This window comes from Carettochelys insculpta, chromosome 1, assembly GCF_033958435.1.
Source record: "Carettochelys insculpta isolate YL-2023 chromosome 1, ASM3395843v1, whole genome shotgun sequence".
Taxonomy (NCBI): domain Eukaryota; kingdom Metazoa; phylum Chordata; order Testudines; family Carettochelyidae; genus Carettochelys; species Carettochelys insculpta.
Window position 1 is genome coordinate 356,742,125 of NC_134137.1, and position 25,709 is coordinate 356,767,833.

Below are 25,709 nucleotides of genomic sequence, written 5' to 3' on the forward strand. Positions count from 1 at the left end.
TCTCTCTCTCTCTCTCTCTCTCTCTCTCTCTCTTTCTTCAGTTAAGCAAGACTGTCTCATTTTAGAGCCTTTTTTATATTATTTAATCACATCACAAAATCATAGGGCTGGAAGGGACCTCAGGAGGTCATCTAGTCCAGCTCCTTGCTTCAAGCAGGATCAACCCCCACTAAGTCATCCCAGCCAGGACTTTGTCAAGCCAGGACTTAAAAACCTCAAGGGATGGAGAATCCACCACCTCTCTAGGCAACGCATTCCAGTGCTTCACCACCCTCCTGGTGAAGTAGTTTTTCCTAATATCTAACCTACATCTCTCCCTCTTCAACTTCAGAGTATTACTCCTTGTTCTGCTATCTGACACCACTGAGAACAGTTTCTCACACTCCTCTTTAGAGCTGCCCTTCAGGAAGTTGAAGGCTGCTATTAAATCACCTGTAAGTCTTCTCTTCTGTAAACTAAACAAGCCCAAATCCCTCAGCCTATCCTCATAGGTCTTGTGCTCCAGACCCTTAATAATTTTTGTTGTCCTTTGCTGAACCTGCTCCAGCAAATCCACATCCTCTTTATACTGGGGGGCCCAAAACTGGACACAATATTCCAGATGTGGCCTCATCAGTGCCAAATAAAGAGGAATAACTACTTCTCTAGATCTGCTCGAAATGCTCCTCCTAATGCACCCTAGTATGCCGTTAGCCTTCTTGGCTACAAGGCACATTGTTTACTCATATCCAGCCTTTCATCCACCATACCCCTAGGTCCCTTTCCATTGTACTGCTGCTGAGCCAGTCAGTCCCCAGGCTATAACAATGCTTTGGATTCTTCCACCCCAGGTGCAGGACTCTACACTTCTCCTTATTGAACTGCATCAGATTTCTTTTGGCCCAGTCCTCCAATTTATCCAGGTCACTCTGGATTCTCTCTCTACCTTCCAACGTATCTACCTCTCCCCCTAGTTTTGTGTCATCCGCAGACTTGCTGAGGGTGCAATCCAGTCCCTCATCCAGGTCATTAATAAAGATGTTGAATAACACCGGCCCCAGAACTGAGCCTTGCGGCATTCCACTTGAAACTGACCGCCATCCAGATATTGAGCCATTGACCACTACCCGTTGCGCCCGACCATCAAGCCAGCTTTCTATCCATCTTATAGTCCAAGGATCCAATCCATATTTCCTTAACATATGGACAAGAATGTTGTGGGAGACCATATCAAAAGCTTTGAAGTCAAGGTATAGCACATCCACTGACTTTCCCATGTCCACAAAGCTTTTTACCTCATCATAGAAGCTAATCAGATTGGCCAGGCAGGACTTGCTCTTGGTGAATCCATATTGACTACTTTTGATCACTTTCCCCTCTTCCAAGTGCTCCAGAATGGATTTCTTGAGGATTTCCTCCATTATTTTCCCAGGGATTGAGGTAAGGTCGACTGGTCTATAGTTCCCTGGATTGTCCTCCTTTCCTTTTTCAAAGATGGGCACTACGTTTGCCTTTTTCCAGTCATCCGGGATCTCTCCCAATCTCCAAGAGTCTTCAAAGATAATGGCCAAAGGTTCAGCAATGACATCTGCCAATTCCTCCCATACCCTTGGGTGCATTAAATCCAGACCCTTGTATTTGTGCACATCTAGTTTTTCTAGATAGCTCAGAACTTGTTCCTTCCCCACAGATGGCTGTCCTCCACCTTCCCATACTGCATTGTCTAAGACCGCTGGGGCATTGACTTTGTTCATGAAGAGTGAGGCAAAAATAGCATTGAGTACTTCCGTTCTTCCTACATGATCTATCCGTAGGTTACCTCTCTCATCCACTAACAGCTCAACACCTCCTCTGATAACCCATTTATTGTTAACATGCCTGTAGAAACCCTTCTTGTTACTCTTCACCTCCTTTGCCAGCTGCAGTTCCAACTGTGCTTTCGCTTTCCTAATTACTCTCTGGCATTCTCCAGCCATATGTTTACACTTGTCCTTAATCAGCTGTCCATGTTTCCATCTCTTGTATGCATCCTTTTTGAGATTTAAGCTGACCAAGGATTTCCCTGTTAAGCCAAGCTGGTTGCCTACCATGTTTGCATTTCTCACTATGCAGCGGGATGGTTTGTTCCTGTGCCTTCAGTAAGAGTTTTTTAAAATATTGTCAGTTCTCTGTAACTCTTTTTTCCCCTTCATCTTCATTTACCAAGGGATCCTGCTCATCCGTTCTCTCAGGGAGTCGAAGTCTGCTCTTTTGAAATTAAGGGTTTGTATGTTACTGCTCACCCTTCTTCCTTTTGTCCGGATCCTGAAATTTATGACCTCATGGTCACTGCAGCTCAGGCTTCCACCCACTTCTGTTTTTCCTACTAGTTCTTCCCTGTTTGTGAGTAGCAGGTCAAGTTGCACATGGCCCCTGGTCGATTCCTTCAGCACATGTACCTGGAAGTTACCCCAGTAGTCTCCAAATACTTCCTGGATTGTCTGTGTGCTGCTGTATTGATCTCCCAACAAATGTCTGGATGATTAGTCTCCCATGAGAACCAAGGTCTGTGATTTGGAAGCTTCACTTAGCTGCCTGAAGAAGTCGCCATCTACCTCATCTCCCTGATCTGACGATCTATAGCAGTCACCAACTACAACATCACCTCTGTTAATTCTGCCTCTAAGCTTAACCCAAAGAAACTCAACTGGATTTTCTCCCTCTTTCTACTGGAGCTCTGAGCAATCATACAGTTCCCTCACTAGAGCGCAATTCCTCCTCCTTTTCTCCCGTGTCTGTCCTTCCTAAAGAGTTTATGACCTTCCATGACCATGCTCCAATTATGCAAATCATCTCACCAAGTCTCCGTTATTTCAACCACCTCATACTTCTTTGACTGTGCCAGGGCCTCTAGTTCTTCCTGTTTTGTTCCCTAGGCTTCTGGCATTTGTGTACAAACACCTTAGAGAAGTGGCTGATTGGCCCACTTTCTTCCCTTCACTCAGGAAGCCTACACTTGATTGTTCCCTCCTAATTCCCCACTTACCTCAGGGATTTTTAAATGCTTTTCTGTTTTAAAACCTTTGAAAGAAATAAAATTAATCATCTTAGCTTATATTGCTCAATGGCATTGTGTGTCCACTGGAGTTTAATTTCCTAAGGTGACAATGATACTTTTCCTAGAACAACATTTCAGAAACACTATAAATTGTATACAATTTGGATCAAGAAGTGGGGCAGTCCACCATTCCAATGGTTGCATGGCGTATGTGCACCAGGGGAGGACAGCATTGGATAAACCAAATACACACCTCGTGAAAGGCTGGAGTGCCTCTCACTGATTTGTAGCAATGTCTGTGTTCTCTGGCAAATACTCAGGTTGGTATTTAAAGGCTCTGGAAGTCCAGGGTTCTCGGGCAGGAAGTTCACAAGATGAACATGGAGAAGGTGACATCCAGTGATTCCTCCAAGAAAGGCTAAAATGTACACAGTAACAACAAAATTCAGGGTTGTAAACTGCCACCCAGTACTCTCCACACACTATTTTATTATGTAGTTATATAGTGAAGTAATGGCTGCTTGAAGCAGTGGATTATATTTACAGAAGTGGACATATTGTTTTTGGACTATATCATAAATCAAAATACACGATAGAATGAAAACAGTTTTTATCAAATATATACATAAATACATTCAGACCTAGGTAATCTGAAAGCATTTGAAACATTCTTTTTACGTAACAGAGTCAAATAACAGCTTTTGTAGAACATTCAATACTTGATTTTCCTTTAGCACAAGAGGGAATCAATGAAACTGTAACACAGTCATGAATATCATTTTTGGGAGGGAAATCTTCCACACATAATTTATTATATTTTTCTATCACCTAGGTATCCTCAGACATTTTGGGGACCCATTAAGCTGAGTTCTGTATACACATTCTTAAATAAGTCAGCATCTGCTTCAAAGAACATACAAAATGCAGCACCTCAGTTCTGATTTTTGAACAGCATTAGGGTTGCGTGAGGAAATAATCTTTTTTAAGATCAGCACAAATGAAAATAAAGGGAGTGGAATATTTCTCCTTTTATAGAAGAAATGTCCATGGTTTAGAAAAAAAATTGCTCTTTATTTCCCATTCCCTACTTCCTCCCATTTATTATAAGTTTTGTGAAAGATAGAACTTCATTATTTTAAGCCTTCCTTAACATTTTCTTCTCGATAACCCAGAGAAAAGACCATATGAAGTATGAACTGTCATTTGATAGTCCAGTAAACTCCAAGGCACCTACAATTCACGAGTGTCCTTGTTACTTCAACTATAGATATACTAGTTTCCTTTTAGATTTTTCACCATTCATATATAATATTATGGACATTCTACTGGAGAGTTACCCATGTCCCTATCTTAGGTGAAAGTTTTAAAGTGCAATGTAGTAGGGGAAAAATGAAACAGTGTCAGGGAGTACTCTTAAGTTGCTCTTACTAGTACTCTTTATGTTCAAACACTGTTTTTCTTTCTGGGAAAAGTCATGTGAAGCAAGAGCATAGTATATTCCAGTATAACCATTAATCCCAACTCGAGTTACTATAAAAGTGTGTGAAGAAGTGTCCAAACCTGTCTAACTTGATCTCTTCAGTGAAATTTGATCATGAGGAAGATCTGGTTTAATTGCACTTGAATCTTTTTGAACTTTTACAGACTTGTGCACACATTTTGAATCAAAATTGAAAGAATTATCAGAAATGTATCTAATATGTCTATTCAGTAAGTCCTGAAATAGCAAATTTTCACAGGTTATGCTTTTCCATTTTTTTAAAAATATGTGCTATCTGAAAGAACTGGCTTCAGTGTTCATATTCCATTATTGGTATTTCATTTACTACTTTTGAGGCTCTCTGCCAAAAAAAATTATGAGCTTTCTTTGATTTACTGTACACAGGGAAAAAAAACCTCTTAAGAAATTGAATTTCCTATTATTTAATGTTTAATTTTAGCAAATTGTTTGTAGTAGACTTGATCAGAATAGAGCACTTAATTGTCTTGTAGCATACTGAGTTTCGACTGTGTGTCTCATGAGATTTGCACTTCTTTTCAACCATTGTAGCCTATGAAGAGAGAGATACCAAAAATATTGTTTTAGTACATTAAAATGAGCTGATTCTGGATCCTTCTTATTGCAACTATTTTGTTACTTTTTCTAGTCTGTCTTTATTCTTTTAATTGTTGGAAGCTGAGACTTTCTGAAGCTCATTCTCTTGTAAATAAGATCGGTTAGCACCAGAGGGTTGATTGTTTTCTTTTATAAGATTAATCATCCATTTTCCATAAACAGAAATGATAGGATTCATACATACCTTCCTTTTTATATGCCCAGCCTGCTCTTCATCTGATAAGTAAATTATTTCTACATTATGGAACTGCACCAAAGCATAATTTTAAATGTATTTATTCTGGGTAGCTTGATGTGGTTTTTTTTTTTTTCCCTAAAGCCTTAGTAGTGCATTCAAGTGGATTTCATCAGGCTAATCTGTGTTTAGAAAATTTAAAATAAATATGTATACAAGCTAAAGGATTTCTTCAATATTGCCAAAGCAGACTGTCTACAAGTGAGTCTTTAGTGATTTTTTTTATTTAGGATATTTCCTGCAAGAGAAGAAAATTTTCCCATCTTTTAAGTTTGATTTAGTAACAGTTTAAAATTCCTGAGAATAAACAACTATTTGGTCATATTTTTTACATTTTTGTTGGATACAAATATATGAATAAGGACTTGAAGTTTGCTTTGTCAAATTGCTTTTATAAAGACTTACTTGGTAAAATACAGGTTTTGTTGGGTTATGTGTCTTCTTTCAGTAGCATAATATACCATCTTATTCTTTCACATGCTGGATGTTGGATTTGGTATTCTGTTTTCCTGCAGTTGTAACAGATAAGTTTTAAATGGTGAAAAGTAGCACACATACTACTGACTCAGTTGATTGATTTAGATTACTAGTTTTCATCCATCTGAAATGCAAGGTCAAATAGTGTTCAAGGAGAAAGGGAAGAAGACATAGACAATAACAATCATATTGTAATTTTGTGTGCATGTTTTTGTTTTGTTTTAAATCTAGATCAAAGAAAGCAAAGAATTCAATAGATAAATCAACAGAGACTGATAATGGCTATGTCTCCCTTGATGGTAAAAAGACAGGTAAAAGCAATGAAGACAGAGTACAGACCCATGACCTTCACTGTGAAGTGATGAGAGCAGAAGAGGGAGGCTGGAGTACTGGAACTGTGAGAAACACATACAACAATCATAGTCTTCACAAGGTGAACATAGTACATTTTTTCTAGAAGCAGATTTACGTAACGAACAATGGTGTGTCCAATTACGTTCACATTATATTGTTGCAGCATTTTGGATAAGCTCCCATTTATATTATCACCCTGACTTTGTGTTAGGATATTAAGGGCCTAAATGCGAGATCTAGTTCTGGATTTCACACTCTTTATTTTTTCCTTGTATTTTCACTGTCCCATGAATATTTTTTCCTTCACAAGTGTGCCACCAAAGTCTCAGAGCAATATTTTTATGAAGAGAAGTAAAAAAAAAAAAAAAAAAAAACGAACCTATAGGTTACAAAATGTACTGCAAGCAACTGAATTTTGTATAAGAGGCTTTAAATATTTTTATAGTGATGTTTGGAGTCATCCTTCCTGTGGAAAATGTTAGGAAATTACATACTATATTATGCAACCTAGGTCATCACAACAGCAAAAATACTGTTTTTGACAAATATTTTATGACATCTAAATTGTGGTAAAGCATTGTGAGTACTGCTGCTTAAATATTTCTCCACAGATGCACAGCTAGAGTACCTCAGCAGCCTATGTCACCTAGGGTTGGGCAAGTACATATTTATGGGTCAACTACCACCACAAGACCCTCCTTTTAATGACTTTTAATTTCTCTTTTTTTCTTTAACTTAACTCACGAACACATGTAATTGTATTCATTTGTTTTAGCCTTCATGAGAAGTCTTTGTTTCTACCTCACCAGCCTTCTGTTAGATTTTTTTCAATGGGATGGGCCTATCTCTCTGCCACGGTTAGACAAATTTCACATTCAGGGAGCCAACAGGCTTGCCAGGCCTCTGGGCAAGGGGTGTGTGTGGTGTGGATGACTCTGTATGTTCCTAGAAGGAACGGGGCCTCAGGCAGAAGGGGTGGGGCTGGAGCCAGCTAGCCCTCAGAACTACATGGAGCATGGCAAGCTGGCTCCCCAGTCTTCAGAGCCACCCTGAATGTGCCACATGGTATGCCAGTGTTGATTGATTGAAAAGGCCCAAGGTGCCAGATACTGCTCCTGTTGATATGCTAGGCCCTGAGGCAACTGCTCCTTTTGTCCCCCCGCCCCCCATCTGCAGTCCTTTTCACATTAATGATGACTTCCAAACTTGAAACAGCACCCCCACACCTTTAAATTATTTCTCTTCCAATCCTTCTGGTTCATAGTTTCTCCTTCCTCTACTTCTGTGGATAAGTACTGAGATCCGCAAGTGTTTTTTTTCCTTTTCTTCCTCATGGAAGGCAAAAAGACTCTCTGGAATGCAGAGCACAGAGATTGGGAGAAGAAAGGTAGGCTTTAGAAAGCAGAGCATAATGAAGAGGAGGAAGGAGCTGCTGTTCAACAGAAAGCTTGTCTGGTTGGGTCTGATAGCTCTGTTCTTCTGTTTAATCTTAATTTTTCCCCAAAGCATCTCTATCATTATTGGTATATAAGTTTTTGGAAGTGCAACATTTAAGGAAAGTGATGGGGAGCAAATGAAGAGCAGCTTTTTATTCTGCTTTCTAGAAAGTGATGATGATGGTAAAACAGGAATTTTTTGCATAGGGCCAGTTTCAGAGAGACGCTGGCTTCAACAAGGCAAATTTTTAGAGGAAGCATCCATTTTGGGATCTTCCTTAGAGGGTTCAGGTTTTGATGTACCTGGGCGGGTAAAATCTAAACTATTTGTATACAGTAGTTTGAGTCTCTTAGTTATCTTTTATCTTTGTCCCTTGTTGTGTAGTCTACTGATTGGCGCACTTAATGCATATGTACTGAGAAATTTTAGGATGCTCTCACTGATTTATAACTATCTGTTCTGACATCAGTGGGGTAGCCAAGCTAGTCGGGCCACATCCTCCCTGACTGAGAAGATCTGATTTCTCCTCTCTTGATGTTCACAATTCCACATTAGCTGCCATGTCCTCCCAGACTGAACAGACCTTGTCAATTCTGGCCCTCCCCTTGACTGAGACTCCCTCTTTAAACCCTCCTCTGGAACCGCCACTCACACATCTGATGAAGTGGGTCTTTGCCCATGAAAGCTTATGCTCCAAAATATGTTAGTCTATAAGATGCCACAGGTGGTCTTGTTCTGACATAATTGTTTACAGTATTTTGAAGACAAAATAAGACCTTGTAAAAACATTTCTGAAACACATCAGTTTTCTCAATGTGCTTTATGTTGCTTTTCCACATTCAAATGGTGAGCAAGTTTCTGAAATGCCAAGATTTTATAACACTTTTTTGTATGTGCATGAATAACTTTCTGCATAACTTATAGATGTGTGTTCTCTCCTTATTTAAAAAAAACAGACCTGTTCAAATTTGAACTAAGTTATAAAAAAAAACTTTTATCCATGTGAACTAATATCTATGGAAGTATAATCATGTGGCATTTACCATTACACATGTTAAAATAAAAAAGGAAAAATATTTTTCATTATTTATGAAAAAAGAAGAAATACTATCACTTGTCTCTAATCTTGCTAATTCAGCATTTGAATTCTACTTTAAAACCTTTTGTTGACTAAGAAGTCAATGTTTTGATTAAAACAGAATTCTTGTAACTAAGAAGAAAATCAGAAAACAGGATTATGAAGTAACATGATTTTAAGAGATGTAAATATCCATCACTTTAATTCAAATGGATGATTCTCTGTTTTTATATTTTAAGGGAAAAGCTGCCTTTTATTTGTTTTAATACCATTGTTGAAAATACTTTGAGAATAGTAAAGATGCACAGATGCTTTAAACTTTTGTCCCAATGCTTGCAATGTTGTAATTTAAAACAGCAAACAGTGTCTAAAAAGACAACCAAGAATTACAGTATATTGAGGTGATGGGCAACACTCACTTTGTATTGTGCCAGACCTGCCCAGTTTTCAGCAATGAAATCCTACACTGCTCAACTGTTGAAGACCCCTAAGGCCAATGCATTTGATAAAGCTGTATAATTCTCAGGCCTAGCCCAAAGCACCTGTACATTGCAGATGATGGGGGAAGAACCTGAATCAATTTTCTTCAGTACAATAGACTAATGCCTGATTTGCAAGGGGGGAAAAAGGCATTATTGCACATCCTAACTTTTGCAGCTCAGGAGAAAGTAAATCCTGCTTTCAGGACTACCCACTCAAGGTCGCAAGTTGGTCAACAAAATAAACAATACCATCTATGATCATCCCATGTATTTGCACCCTGTACAAGGCTACTGTGTGATTACTGAAAATCCCAAAAGGTACATTCACAGCCAGACAAACTGCAGTTAGTCAGTTAACATTATAATTCTATACAAAATAATGCAACAATTATAGTTGACATAATTTACACAACCATTAATTTTTAAGAGAGTAGACAAATTTAAGAATCATAGAATCATAGGGCTGGAAGGGACCTCAGGAGGTCATCTAGTCCAGCCCCCTGCTTCAAGCAGGATCAACCCCAGCTAAGTCATCCCAGCCAGGACCTTGTCAAGCTGGGACTTAAAAATCTCTAGGGATGGAGAATCCACCACCTCTCTAGGCAATGCATTCTAGTGCTTCACCACCCTCCTGAAGTAGTTTGTCTTAATATCCAGCCTACTCCCCTCCTTCTGTAACTTCAGACCATTGCTTGTTGTTCTGCCATCTGTCACCACTAAGAACAGTTTCTCTCCAACATTTTCTCTTTAGAGCTCCCATTCAGCAAGTTGAAGGCTGCTATTAAATCACCCTTCAGTCTTGTCTTCTGTAAACTAAATAACCCAAATCCCTCAGCCTCTTCTCATAGAATAACGAGCCTTGTGGATAAGGGAGAAGTGGTGGATGTGATATACCTAGACTTCAGTAAAGCATTTGACACGGTCTCACATAATATACTTATCAATAAACTACGCAAATACAGCTTAGATGGGGCTATTATAAGGTGGGTGAACAACTGGCTGGATAACCGTACCCAGAGAGTAGTTATTAATGGTTTTCAATCCTGCTGGAAAAGTATAACTAGAGGGGTTCCGCAGGGGTCTGTTTTAGGACCGGTTCTGTTCAATATCTTCATGAACGATTTAGATATTGACATAGAAAGTACACTTATTAGGTTTGCAGATGATACCAAGCTGGGAGGGGTGGCAACTGCTTTGGAGGATAGGGTCATAATTCAAAATGATCTGGATAAATTGGAGAAATGGGCTGAGGTGAACAGGATGAAGTTTAATAAGGACAAATGCAAAGTGGTCCACTTAGGAAGGAACAGTCAGTGTCACACATACAGAATGGGAAAGGACTGCCTAGGAATGAGTACAGCAGAAAGGGACCTAGGGGTTATAGTGGACCACAAGCTAAATATGAGTCAACAGTGTGATGCTGTTGCAAAAAAAAGCAAACATGATTCTAGGATGCATTAACAGGTGTGTTGTGAACAAGACACAAGAAGTCATTCTCCCGCTCTACTCTGCTCTGGTTAGGCCTCAGGTGGAGTATTGTGTCCAGTTCTGGGCACTGCAGTTCAGGAAGGATGTGGAGGAATTGGAGAGGGTTCAGAGGAGAGCAATGAGAATGATCAAAGGTCTAGAGAACATGACCTATGAGGAAAGGCTGAAAGAATTGGGCTTGTTTAGTTTGGAAAAGAGAAGATTGAGGGGGGACATGATAGCAGTTTTCAGGTATCTAAAGGGGCATCATAAGGCAGAGGGAGGGAACTTGTTCTTCCTTGCCTCTGAGGATAGAACAAGAGGCAATGGACTTAAATTGCAGCAGGGGAAGTTCAGGTTGGTCATTAGGAAAAAGTTCCTAACTGTCAGGGTGATCAAACACTGGAACGAATTGCCAAGGGAAATGGTAGAATCTCCATCACTGGAGATATTTAAGAAGAGGTTAGATAGATGGCTTTCAGGGATGGTCTAGAAAGTGCTTGGTCCTGCCGTGAGGCTGGACTCGATGGCCTCTCAAGGTCCCTTCCAGTCCTACTCTTCTATGATTCTATGATAGGTCATGTGCTCCAGTCCCTTAATCCTTTTTGTTGCCCTCCACTGGAACCTGCTTTTGAGATGGAGCTACAGGGCAGCACAACAGAAACCTGCATCTGCCTTACACCTGGCAGCTACCAGGGAATCTCCAGCACTACTTAGAGGCACGAAGACTGAGCAGAGTCCTACAACAAGAGAGAGCTTTCAGGAGTAATAGGTAGAACTTTGCATTGAAGGAGTAATATAAAATTGGGGAACAAATGAGCTTGATGACTGCATATTGGTGTTGGCTATTACTTCTGTTCTTGCTAATTACCATACTAATATGGAAAAGTTTGTGAATTATAGGAACTGCTGAATAGTATACTAATTATTACAGTTTGGTTGTCAGGAAGTCACTGTCAATCAAAAGCATAAAAAAATCAATACAGTATTCTGGCTGATTTAGAGGAGATGAGCAAGCCAGACTCTCCCACAGCTATCATGCTTGCTTGCTTTCCCATACCTGTTGGAGCCCCTTGTTCTTTAAAGAAAAATGAAATAACAGAAAAAGGTGACATGAAATCAGCTGTGCTTGTTTTGCTGGAACAGTACTAAACTAGAAACACCTTTTTAAACTCAGAAATTGGAGAGAAGAAGCCAAAGAGAAAAGTTCATTGCTGTTCTTTCTGAAACTAGAATTTTTTTCTTTTAAAAAGAAACCCTTTGAAATAAAAACTGAAATATTGTTGGTGGTCCCTCCAACCATTCTTGTTTTGTGGAGGCTGCTACTGCATTAGTGTGAAACCAGGGAATGGGAAATACTCAGTCTAAGCACTCCATAGTGGTTTACTGGTTTGCACTTCTTTGGGTGTCTGGTGGGGGACAGAGGTGGTACAAATCACATTTTAAAATTGGAAAAAAGCTGTCAATAATGTACATTACTGTGTTTTGAGAGGACAAAATCAAGAATGCCATATATTTTTTTTCTTTTGAGGTCATGATAATATACTATTCGGTGTTGCTGAGATTTCACCTAGACCATCATTTGGAACATGAATCTATTCTGCAATATAAATTTGCCTGATACAAGAATGCTGTGTAATTGTTACTCACCCCCCTTCACAAAACAAAACAAAAAAAAACAGTAATGTTGAACCTTATAGGCTAGCAATATTATATATTAGGTGATGAGCTTTTGTGGGACAGACCCACTTCATCAGATCTGGAGAATTATAAAAATTGAAACACATCTCATAGAACTGGAAGGGACCTTGAGAGGTCATTGAGTCCAGTCCTCTGCACTCACAGCAAGACCTGTCACCATTCCTCACAATTTTTTTTTTTTAATATAACTTGTCCCAGAACCTTGAAAGGCTCCCTCAAGGGTTAAACTCACAACCCTGTGTTTACAAGGCCAATGCTCTAACCACTAAGGGTGTGTCTACACTTGCATTACTCTTTCGAAAGAAGCATGCAAATGAGGTAGCTTGAAAATGCAAATGAGGTATACATTTGCATATCTGGCATCTCATTTGCATAACCTAACTTCAGAATAGCTTCTTTCAAAAGAAGAAAGCCAGTGTAGATGCTGCTCTTTCGAAAGTAAACCCCATCTTCGAAAGAATCCTTCTTCCCTTTATTTAATAGGAAGAAGGATTCTTTCGAAGATGGGGTTTACTTTTGAAAGAGCAGCGTCTACACTGGCTATTTTCTTTTGAAAGAAGCTTTTTTGAAATCAGAATATGCAAACAAGTTACATATGCAATTTTATACCTCATTTGCATTTTTGATTTGCCTCATTTGCATACTCTTTCAAAAGAGGAATGCATGTGTAGACGTACCCTGAAAGATCCCTCCCCCTAATAATAATCAGTTCTCCAGATCTGAAGTGGGTGTGTCCCACAAAGCACATCACCTAATAATATCTTTAGTTTTTAAGGTGCTGCAGGACTGCTTGTTTTGTTTTCTGAAGATGCAGACTAACATGTCTACCTCTCTAAGACTATTCACTCCCTTTAGCATGTATTGTGTCACTTTCTGTGCCACTTTCCCACACACTTAATAGCCTAAGAGAGAGAAACTGTTTTCTGCCCTCTACTCAGCAAAGGGAGATTATTAAATAATTAAGAGTTGAGAGAAAACTGATTGCAGTATTTAAGATGAATTAAAACCCTTATGAAATAATCATTTGATTTACTAACAATAAATGGTTTATTGGTGTAGGATACACACAGGACAGTAACAAATGTATCTGATGAAGTTTCAAGTGAGGAGGGAGCTGAATGTGGATATCCCTTACGCCGTAATGTAGAACGTGCTTCCAGTGACTGTGCTCTTAGAAACAGGAAGTCTCACCATTATAAGAAACACTACTCTGTGGAGGTATGCTCTTTTCCTACAAGTCCTTTTTATGACTGAACCTTGTCAATGTAGTCCCTGAGCTTATTTTTTCTGAGTGCATTCTGGATCATTGGAATTTAATTACCTTCTGTTAATACACATTAATATTAATAATTCAAGATTCTGCACAAGAATATTTGTAACAAGCAACTTTTTTGAACTGCTCCACATCTTCCAGGTCATCCCCTCCCAGTGTGATGGTGGTGGTGTTGGACTGGTTGATCCTCATTGTTTTGGTCTTTCCCTTGTTAATGCTCAGTCCAGTCAGTGAGGCAGTTTTGTGACATTTTCTTTCATGTTGTTGTGAAAGGAGAGCAACATCATCAGCAAAATCAGTGTCCTTTAGCTGTTTGAAAAGTGTCCACTGAATGCCTTGTTGATAGTCATCTGTTGTCCTGTTCATAATCCAGTCCATTGTGATCAAGAACAGGAAAGGTGACAATAGGCACCCTTCTTGCACTCCCAACAGTATGCTGAAGGATTCTGTCAAGACACCATTGTGAACAACTTGGTATGTTGAGGGTTCATACATTGAAAGAATCAAGTTAATAATTTGGATGGGATGCTGTGGTGTTGCAGCAAGTTCCACACAGTGTCTCTATCAACGCTGTCAACAGCTTTTTCAAAGTCTGTAAGGTTATGTACGTGTGGGAGTTCCACTCGAGTGACTTGCGGAGTACCATGGGCATAGATGGAGGAACAGATAAGGATATCAGTGCCCAGATAGGGAAAACAACAGCTGTATTCAAAATTTTGCATCCCATACGAAGTTCACAAATAATATTTGCGAAGACAAAACTGGAGATCTTCAACACAAATGTGAAGAGTGTGCTTTTGTGTGGATGTGAGACCTGGCATACTGAAAAGTCTTCAAATCACAAGCTACAGACATTCATAAACAGATGCCTGAAGTACCTCCTTCGCATCAAATGGCAAGACGTCGTCACAAATGAGGAGTTTTGGAACAGAGCAGGACAAGAACCAATTGACATTGAAATCAAGAGAAGAAAGTGGGGATGGCTAGGCCACACTCTCAGAAAACCATCATCCAGCATAGTCCATCCAGCTCTCACATGGAACCCACAAGGAAAATGCAAAAGGGAAAGACCTTGGACAATGTGTAGGTCTGCTGAGATTGGAAGACAACAACTGGGGTGCTCCTGCAGCAAACTAGAAGTTTGGTCCCAAGACAGAATGAAGTGGGGAGGAGGCTTGTAGGTAACCTGTGCTCCACACGGAGTCAAGGGTTAAGTAGTAATAGTAGTAACTTTGAGAAGTGTTTTTTGGTGTCTGGTTTGTGTAAGTGTCACTTTGAAACTTAGCATGTTTTTCATGAGGGAGGATCTCCAATATGTATAATTGGTCAGTTGCTACATTCTTACACTCCATTATATGCCTCTTACGTTAAAGCTGTTTCCTTATTTGCCTTCCCAAAGCAGACCCATTACGCAACAAGTGCCTTTGGAGGTGCACTCATCTAAGAAATCACTAATTTACTTTTATGTGAGGAAAGTACTTTTTGATGGAGATTTGCAGACTGCCCTTTCCCAGCAATGTGCCCTTTCAGTCACAACTGGTTTGAGGCCAGTGCTTTCTCCATGCCATAGTTCAGAATGTGCTCACACTTTTTTAGTATAATCTCCAGTAAAACCATTAGCCCATATGAGGGGAACTCTAAGTAGACAAGAGAATTCGATTCTACCTCTAAACTCCATTGTGAGGCGGATTCACCAGTGTGGATAGCAGATAGTCCTGTCAAACAGTTTAAAAAATTGTGATTGATCACATGATTAAAATTGTTAATAATTGCAGTTTTAATTGTACCATTTAAATCAATGGTATTCTATTACTTTTGCATATTTTCTACATTTTCAAATATAATTTCAATGACAGCACAGAATACAAAGTGTACAGTTCTCACTTCGTTTTTTTTTATTACAAATATTGGGACTATAAAAATAAGATATTTTGTCACTTCATACAAGTATTGTAGTGCAAGATCTTCATTATGAAAGTGCAAGTTAGAAATGTAGATTGTTTTATTTTTGAGCGCAGTTATGTTTTTAAAATAAAAACATAAAAAGTAAAAGTTTAAAGGCTGCAAGTCTGCTAGGTCCAAGGTCTTGTTCAGCCAACCTCTGGCCTTGCAGCAATGAAGTACTAGTAGCCATTAGGTGTAAGTAAAGTTCATGGAATCTGTGAGACGCTCCTCGTTCTCAGAGGTCCAACTCTTTGCCTCAGTTAAAGGCAAGATCACTGGCCAGGTCTGCAGTGATGACTGACAGTCTGCCACAGCCCCATGCACCAGCAGTCCTCCCTGTGAAGCCTTTAAGAGTCATCAGCCCTGGAACAAGATCCTGCTTTGGCTCAGTTAAGTATCTCTTCATCTCTGGATGATTCTGTGCTGCCCATTGGGACTGAAGGTATTAAGGTGCACCAAGACCTTTTACTGTGTGTAGTTTCTTCCCTCAATGTCCAAGTGGAGTTATTCCAAGAGAACACCCGCACATTAGTGGATATCTTACAGCCAGCTGCCCTGGGATAGACAGCCTCCTTGTCAATAATGAACTCCTTAAACTGGCTAAGGCCCTCTCAATCACATGGGCTCCAGTGTTGCCTGCAGCTAAGTGAATGAATGAAAAAAGGTTGTTTCATTCTGATGAGAGACTGCAGGGCTACCCCACAATTATTAGGGATGTGTACCCTAGCAGAGGAGATATCCCTATGGCATTCAATAGCAGGAGCAGACCTCTTTGTCCAAACCACTGTTTCAATGCTTGTTCCTTTCGCCTCATCTCCTGGCATTGGGTTTGATCGCTGCTGACATCTGGATCATAAACATCAGGGATTTTAAGTAGCAGCTGAAGTAATTCCAGTGGGGGTGGGGAAAAAATGATTTGGTTTTTTGACTTTTCTTTTAAAATAGTGTATTGTGAATGAAGATTTATGATTCTGAGTTATGTTTCTATGGTTAATTCTATGTACAGGGCCCAACCTCAAATTCTTTTTTACTTCTAGAATACTTATGTGGAAGAGGTAGACTGGAATATTTGAACTGTAGTATGTAATAATTATTTGCACTCTACAAAGGCAACAGTGAAATTTGAACAAATTAACTTTAGGTCTTAATGGTACTTATACTGTTTATTATTATTTCCAGAGAAAATGGACAATGATCTTTTGATTAAAAGCAAGAGTAGATATATTATAATTGAACTTAGTAATTGGCATTTTAAGTAAACAGGATGGCATACATGAATGTTATTAATACCACTGTGTATCTGAATTGCAGGATCCCCCTAAATCAGGAACTAGCTGCAGTTCTCGATGTTCAAGTTCCAGACAGGATTCTGAGAGCACGAGGCCAGAATCAGAAACTGAGGATGTGCTGTGGGAAGACCTGTTGCACTGTGCAGAGTGCCGCTCTTCTTGCACCAGTGAGACAGATGTAGAAAATCCTCAAGTTAATATTTGTGTGAAAAAAGAATATAAAGATGATCCATTTCATCAGGTTGGTGTCCTTTATTATTTAATGGAGTACTTGCTACCTGTAGTCCGAACAGCTTTTTAAATATTCTGTGTTTAGAACTTGGGGAGGGACACTGGTATTAAATGCTGGATTAATGGCATAAATTAATTAAATCCTTTAAGCCAAGGAAAATGTTATCATGGGAGATGTAGTCCAGCTAGGGTGCCTAGCCCATAGAGAAAATATGGGGTTGTGAAAACACCAAAACGACAACTCTCATAAGGTAGCACAACATGCTGCAGTTCAGATGGGGATGATTTTATGTTTTAATAAGAGGCTATTAATGATTTACATTCAAAATGTCAAAACATTTCCTAATTGAATTTTTGGGAGCATTTTGTTATACCAAAATTTCAGTATATAAACTTTTTTGTTGTGATTCAGGACAAAAAAAGTTAAAATATCAGAATTTCTGTAGGATGGCATTCCAACTTTTAATCTGTTCTAGCACTGTTTCTAAGGAAGGAAGGGATTCCGATGTATGGCTTCAATACCAAATACTATTTTTTCCTGCTTTAGCAAAAACAAGTCCTTGTGTACTCAGTATTGTATGTGCACTTTATTTATGTGACTCCAGAGCGTATGCGTAAGAAGTACAGCTATAGCACTATCGGCTTTTATACTCTTCTTTAGCAATAATCATTCACTCATTATTGAAAGTTTTTGTGAATGTTCAGCCTTCCTTGATCTACGATATAGCAATAAAATCTTTTAAAATATTTAATTTTATACCATGCTCTGGTAAAATTCTTCCAACTGTCAAACAACACTAAGCTAACAGACTGGCCTTGGAATTCGTATAGCACCTTTTAGGAAAGTGCATACTTTTGTAATTTTCTCGTTGCCTCATGGTTTTGTTTAAATTTGCACGTTAAACATATGACAGGTCTAACCTCTCTTGTCCAGCACCCATGGAACCTGACTGGTGCCAAACGAGAGCGTTCGCTAGACTACAGGAGTTCATTATTGTCTAGCAGCATTACCAACACTTCCACTTCTTACTGGGCTCTTAGAAGACGCTTGGGGTGAACTGCAAAATGCTCAGTGAAGGGTAATAGAGATGAGCAGAGGTGTGGAACAGTTCTGTGAAAGCAGAGACCAAAAAGATTAGAGTTGTTAAAGAGAGTATTAACTATGCATATGATATAAGTCTATAAAAGTATGAACGATGTAGAAAATGTAAACAGAGAAGTGACAAGTATCAGAGAGGTAGCTGTGTTAGTCTGTATCCTCAAAAACAAGAAAAAGTCCTGTGCCACTTTATAGACAAACAGATTTTTTTGGAGCATAAGCTTTCATGGGCAAAGACTGCTTCATCATATGCATGTAGTATGGAGATTCCAGAGGCAGACCTAAATATACAGGCTCATGAGAAGAAGGGAGTTAAGAGGAAGTCCAGAGATGATGAGGTCAGTTCATTCAGGGAAGTTGTGTCCCACTTCCTACAGCTGATCTGGAGGTGTGAACACCAAGAGAGGAGAAATTATTTTTGTAGTTGGCCAGCCATTTCCAGTCTTTGTTTAAACCTTAATTGATGGTGTCAAACTTGCAAATGAATTGTAGCTTACAGTTTCTCTTTGGAGTTTTTTTGAAAGTTTTTTTGTTTCGGGATGGCTACTTTTAAATTTGCTCTAGAGTGTCCAGGGAGAGTGAAGTGTTCTACAGGTTTCTGTATGTTACCATTCCTGATATCTGATCTGTGTCCATTAATTCTTTTACATTAATTTAAAAATACTGGAAAAAACATGATAAAACAACCATGATCTCTCTCAAGACCAGGGCTGTAAATGTAGGTGGTTGGAAATTTTTCAGTGAGATATGTTTGTCTGAAAATGACCCTGGAATACGTGATCTCTTGGCTTCCAGCTTAGTTATTTTCCAGACTTTGTTAAAAATAAGCCTTTCTTCAGAAAAATGTCCACTCTCCCTTTTCATTGGAATGCCTGACATAGTGAATGCTAGTGGGAAAGAAGTAGGGTTAGAAGCTGAAATCAAAAAAGAACAAGTTAAAAATCATGTAGAAAAATTAGATGTCTGCAAGTCACCAGGGCCTGATGAAATGCATCCGAGAATATTCAAGGAGCTGATAGAGGAGATATCTGAGCCTTTATCTATCATCTCTGGAAAATCATGGGAGACAGGAGAGATTCCAGAAGACTGGAAAAGGGCAAATATAGTGCCCATCTATAAAAAGAGAAATAAGAATAACCCAGGAAACTACAGGCCAGTCAGCTTAACTTCTGTGCCAGGAAAGATAATGGAGCAGGTAATTAAAGAAATCATCCGCAAACACTTGGAAGGTGGTGAGGTGATAGGGAACAGTCAGCATGGATTTGTACAGAACAAATCGTGTCAAACTAATCTGATAGCTTCTTTGATAGGATAATGAGCCTTGTGGATAGGGGAGAAGCGGTAGATGTGGTATACCTAGACTTTTGTAAAGCATTTGATATGGTCTCACGTGATATTCTTATAAAAAAAACTAGGCAAATACAATTGAGATGAGGCTACTATAAGGTGGGTGCATAACTGGCTGAATAACCGTACCCAGAGAGTAGATCTTAATGGTTCTCAATCCTGCTGGAAAAGTATAACAAGTGGGGTTCCTCAGGGGTCTGTGTTAGGACTAGTTCTGTTCAATATCTTCATCAGCGACTTAGATATTGGAATAGAAAGTACGCTTATTAAGTTTGCAGATGATACCAAGCTGGGAGGGGTTACAACTGCTTTGGAGGATAGAGTCATAATTCAAAATGATCTGGATAAATTGGAGAAATGGTCTGAGGTGAACAGGATGAAGTTTAATAAGGACAAATGCAAAGTGCTCCACTTGGGAAGGAGCAATCAGTTTCACACATACAGAATGGGGAGAGACTGTCTAGGAATGACTACAGCAGAAAGGGATCTAGAGGTTATAGTGGACCACAAGCTAAATATGAGTCAACAGTGTGATGCTGTTGTAAAAAAAGCAAACATGATTCTGGGATGCATTAGCAGGTATGTTGTGAACAAGACACGAGAAGTCATTCTTCCTCTCTACTCTGTGCTGGTTAGGCCTCAGCTGGAGTATTGTGTCCAGTTCTGGGCACCACAGTTCAAGAAAGATGTGCAGAAATTAGAGAGGGTCTGGAAAAGAGTGACAAGAATGATTAAAGGTCTACAGAATGTGACCTATGAAGAAAGGCTGAAAGAATTGGGCTTGTTTAGTTTGGAAAAGAGAAGATTTGGGGGGTGGGATGTGATAGTGGTTTTCAAGTATCTAAAAGGGTGTCATAAGGACGACGGAGAAAACTTGTTCTTTTTGGCCTCTGAGGATAGAACAAGAGGCAATGGACTTAAACTGCAGCAAGGGAGGTTTAGGTTGGACATTAGGAAAAGTTCCTAACTGTCAGAGTGGTCAAACAGTGGAATAAATTGCCAAGGGAGGTTGTGGAATCTCCATCGCTGGAGATATTTAAGAACAGGTTAGATAGATGTCTATCAGGGATGGTTTAGACAGTACTTGGTCCTGCCATTGGGGTAGGGGGCTGGACTTGATGGCCTCTCGAGGTCCCATCCAGTCCTAGTATTCTATGATTCTCCCAATTGTTCATAAAGTCCTATAGGTGTGTCAATCTTCTAATTTTTTTTTAAAATAATATGATTCTTCTTCTCCTTTTTTACAGACTTTGAGGTCTGAAATAATTTATATGTGACATTTATTGTTTCAATTGTTATTTAAGTTAGCATCCACTAAAATGGATGGGACAGTTCACGACACAGAGCTGGTTTTTGTAGCTCTTTCCAAGCATGGGCAGACATGGATGCATCTGTTAAACTTGGATCATGTTTTGACAGTGAAATAAATTTTGTTGGTGAGCTATACAATACTAATTTTCAAATGAATATCCTTGTTTTCTATAGAATCATTTACCCTGGCTCCATAGTTCCAATCCAGGACTAGAAAAAGTAAGCGCTATTTTATGGGAGGGTAATGATTGCAAGAAAGCCGATATGTCAGTGCTTGAAATCAGTGGCATGATAATGAACAGGGTAAGTATTCTTTTCTTTTTTTAATACATGCAGACTATGATTAGAACTCAGAATTTATCGGATATTTGTCTTTGATAACCTTCAGGGAATATTGTTAGAAGTCTTGTTCCATGAAATCTCATTCTTATTTCATTTTGCCACCATCTTAAGATCTGAGATTTAATAACAGTGCATTTTTATATGAATTACTATAGAGCCATATAGTTAACTAAATTGTTAGTCATTATTTGATTTATATTCAGGCACTTGAGTGTCACCATTGGTCCCCCAACTCTGGGGAACAACCAATTTCAGTTGGGGGTTTTACATGAAGATCAAAACTTAAAAAATGTATTTATAAATATCTAAAAACTATAGTTAAGGTTGGAAAAAAAGGCTGCATACTTCAGGAAATAAATCTTTAAGAAAATGGATGAGAGTTTGATTGCACCAAAATGTTCCCCGATTAAATTCTCCTTTTAAGAGAAACAGATGGCTAAATCCATTATTTTTTGTCAAGGTCCAAATTTCTTCATGAAGTTATAATCAAGGTCCAGATTCCAGAAACAAATAACAATGCTTTTTAGTAAATAAAATGTTTTGAGGTTCATTCAAAATCATCTGGTCCAGATTTGACCTGTGGTCCACCTGTTAACTACCTCTGCCGTATACTTCACCTCTGCAACTGGTAGGGACACAGACAAAAAGAAAATAAATAACAAATGCAGACAAGCCACAAGTATAGCAAAGAGAATCCTCATTAAGTTTTAACAACAAATGAGGTTAGGCCTACACTAGCTGTTGAAGATCGAATAGTACTATCTGTGTTGAACCTGGAACTCCTTGCGAGTTGCAAGGATTAAGAAAATCAGCGGGAGGAGTTCTCCTGTTGACATTCTGCAGTGAAGACAGGGACCAATGTTAACTGCTGCAAAACTGATTTTAGGTATGCAATTGGTGTACCTAAAATTGTGTAGCAGCCGTCGACATTCCCAGTAAGTGTAGACATAGCCTGAGTGTGTTATCCTCTGTGGACAAGCCATTGGAAGGACAGTACAGTTATATGCTTCATTCAGCCACATATGCCTTAGCCATAAAGATGGTATAGTCATCTATTATTTATTTATATTTTAATAAAACCCAAAGACCTAGGCAGGATTGGGAATCCATAGTGCTACATGTTGTGTAAACATTTAGAAAGTTGCTGTCCCTGCAAAAAACTTACAGTCTAAAAAGACAAAGATACAAGGAAGAAAAACAAGATAACTGTAAGCAAAGCAATAAGGGTGATTGTAATTTCAGTGTTGTCTTTATTTTTAAACAAAATTATCCAGTTCTCCCAGAGCTTGTTAACTATTTTAATTCCTTATAAGAAGAAATAACTTGCACTTACTGACTTATTTTCTGCATGCATTAACTATTTTCAGCTGCTTCTATAGCTATCCATCCTCAAACTCAGTTTCATTGTCATTTTGTATATTCAGAGGTATACAGTTACTTTAACAGTAAATGTTGAAGGTGTTTAATAAATATTTTACATCCTTTTTATTGTTGTAAACTAACATTGCTAAACTGAGGTAATAAAATTGTTGACAGTAAGAGGGCTGAGGTTAATTCTTACAATAACTTTATTTATCCCATTTTTAGGTCAACAGCTACATACCAGGAATAGGATACCAGATTTTTGGAAATGTAATCTCTCTAATCCTGGGTTTAACACCATTTATATTTCGACTTTCCCAAACTAAGGATTTGGAACAGTTAGCTACACATTCTGCCACTGAACTTTATATTATTGCATTTGGGTCTAATGGCGACATGCTGATTATTTCTATGGTTATAATAAGTTTTATAGTCCGTGTATCGCTTGTATGGATTTTCTTTTTTTTGCTGTGTGTAGCAGAGAGAACATACAAACAGGTAAATATAATACAAAGCCTCTCATTCTTGCATTGTTTTATGGAAGAAAAAGAAAACCTGTTTCTTTGAAATTTCACTGAACATGTGTTCCAAAATGTTTCATTATGACTTTATCAAAATTTGTTTGTTTGAAACTATTCTGTAATCATGATATGAATTTGTGACTACAGGATGAACCTCTCTAGTCAGGCAACATCTGTTGTTTGGCATCGTTTTAGTTAGATGAATGTCCAATTATTGTGCTGTGGCAAAGTTGACATGATCCCATAAAGTTTGTTTACAGCCACGAGTCCTGGCTCACTGTTCTGCGCTGTTATCTGTCACTAATTTACTCCTAAATGTGTGTAAGAGCCCAGCATGCAGAGAAAGTATTGGTATGCTGCTAGGCAACATTGACTTCCAGTCATTCAGGAAATTCTCTGGTTCGGCACCAGTCAGGTCTCAAAATTGCCAGAGTAATGGTTCGACCTGTACTTTTGATTTGCAGAAAAATGCCGCAGCACTACTTGTAATGGAGCTGTGTAAACTGCAAATTTGCAATAAAGCAGAGTTAAATTTTCCTATTCTGTACCATTAATAGATGCATATTATTTGGGATTTTTTAGTATAGTACTACATGTATTTCTGCTTTTAAAGCAGTATGTTTAATATATGAAACTAAATTGATCCACCATGTTGAGCCCAGTTTTCTTTCATTGTGTTTTTAATGAATTTATACTCCACAGTAAAGTTTTGTTCATCTCTCTTAGAGGCTTCTTTTTGCTAAACTCTTTGGTCATTTAACATCCGCTAGAAGGGCAAGAAAATCAGAGATTCCTCACTTTCGGCTGAAGAAGGTGCAAAATATAAAAATGTGGCTCTCTCTCCGGTCCTACCTGAAGGTAAAATGACCATATTTTTTCCTATCACTCTTACATTGCACTAAAAACGAAGATGTGCCTTTCCAATCATATTAGCCTATCCCAGATCTTACTACTTTTCCCTCCCTCCCTTATGAGAGTTTTCATATGTAGAAGCATAGCATAGGTAAAAATTATAATCTTTTGGTGTCCCAATGCAATGCCTTGCATTGAAAGACATTGTTGCCCTGAATGCATGAAGGTGACACCTTAGCAGCAGCGATCTGTACCCCCAACTCTGCTGTCAACACAAGTTTTCACTTCCTATCGCCTGAGTCACAATATCTTTGCCATTTATGGGGCAATTAGGGAAAACCGGTTAATTAGAAGCACCTTTGGATCACTGGGGAACTGAACAAACCAGTGGTAGAAATTTCATAGTCTGTTATAGTTTCCCTGATCCACCCATGCCACGCACTTCCCCTTTCTTTTTCATTAGTGATGCATTGTCTCAGGAAATACTAATGGGTAGTTACACTGTTAAATTAAAGTAAAACATTTTGTTTCTAAAATTCTAGATTATGCCACTGAGCCACGATCAGCCTTTGCTGGGTGTGTGAACATGAATAGATTTACAAAGCTTCATGGTCAGTGACAACACCAACTTTCACTCAATATGTTTCCCTTATTTTTAGCGGCGAGGTCCTCAGCGGTCAGTTGATGTAATAGTATCATCTGCCTTCCTGTTGACTATCTCAGTTGTATTTACCTGCTGTGCTCAGGTGAGGATACTTCATTTATGTAGAGGTGGCCAAGACTTTAGAATACTTCTTTTTAAAGCATTTCACTTTATAAGCAAGCTTCCAGGTTGGAAGATATACTGTGAAAATAGCCTTTGTCATAAGATTATAGTTTCTACTATATACTATTCAGTTTATCCATTTTAGAAATTTCACTTTTTAAAATGGATAAATTGAGTAATATATAGTAAAAACTAGATGTCTAAAATGTGTTATACCAAGTGTATACATAAAAAGTGAATTGTGATGTTCACATATCTGTTATACTTTTTATCATCCAATTTCTCTGTCCCTTGTGAACATTAGATCTTAGTGATTTCAGAACACATCCTATCAAAAGCCTTCCTTTGCAAACCTGCTTTTTTCAGGCAGCTTTGTAATTAGGAATTGTAGAAATATGATACAGTAATATTCAGTGAAATACTTTCATAGCATCTTAATTATTTGCATTTCCAGTGTTTATATGCTTATTCCTCTCAGTCTGTTCCTATAAACTGCCATCTTGATTTCTGTGAGAAATAGGGAATGCAGTGATATTGTAGCCATGCTGGTCCTAGGATATTAGGGAGCCCAGTTGTGGTAACATCTTTTATTGGTCCAGCTTGTGTTAGTGAAAGCTTAGGCAGAACTCTTCTTCAGGAAAGATTTCATTGTTTAGTATTAGCCTGCCCTCTAGTGGAATATATGATAGCAAATCTGTGTTCATATAGTCAAATGGTGAAGATTTTGTGTTCACTGGAAATGCTTGAATGTCTGCAATTACCAAGAGTCCTGTCATTTAAATCAACTAGCTATTGTTTTATTATTCTTTTTTTCACCAAAAATAATTTCACTGCCTTTTCTTGGCCAAAGGTGTAAATAAGACTACAGTTTTGGTGCAGAAACTTACGATATATGTCATGGGAGAGGGGCAGGAAAAATAAAAGATAAATTACACAAGGGTCACTCAAGGAAGCACTGTGCCATCTGCCCTACTCTCCTGGATGTCTTGCTACCCTTTTCCAGCCCCTT

At 38.6% G+C, this 25,709-nt stretch overlaps 1 protein-coding gene across 4 annotated transcripts in view; it reads left to right on the forward strand.

Moving 5' to 3' along the window:
* PHTF2 (putative homeodomain transcription factor 2) overlaps positions 1–25,709 on the forward strand; it is a 143,517-nt gene that overhangs the window by 88,691 nt on the left and 29,117 nt on the right. For all 4 annotated transcript variants that reach the window (XM_075017208.1, XM_075017234.1, XM_075017224.1 and 1 more), the window contains 7 exons: positions 6,076–6,277; positions 13,423–13,581; positions 16,892–17,110; positions 21,032–21,160; positions 22,787–23,059; positions 23,809–23,940; positions 24,594–24,680. In XM_075017208.1, coding sequence (XP_074873309.1) covers positions 6,076–6,277; positions 13,423–13,581; positions 16,892–17,110; positions 21,032–21,160; positions 22,787–23,059; positions 23,809–23,940; positions 24,594–24,680 — 1,201 coding nt within the window. The remainder of the gene's footprint in view (positions 1–6,075; positions 6,278–13,422; positions 13,582–16,891; positions 17,111–21,031; positions 21,161–22,786; positions 23,060–23,808; positions 23,941–24,593; positions 24,681–25,709) is intronic.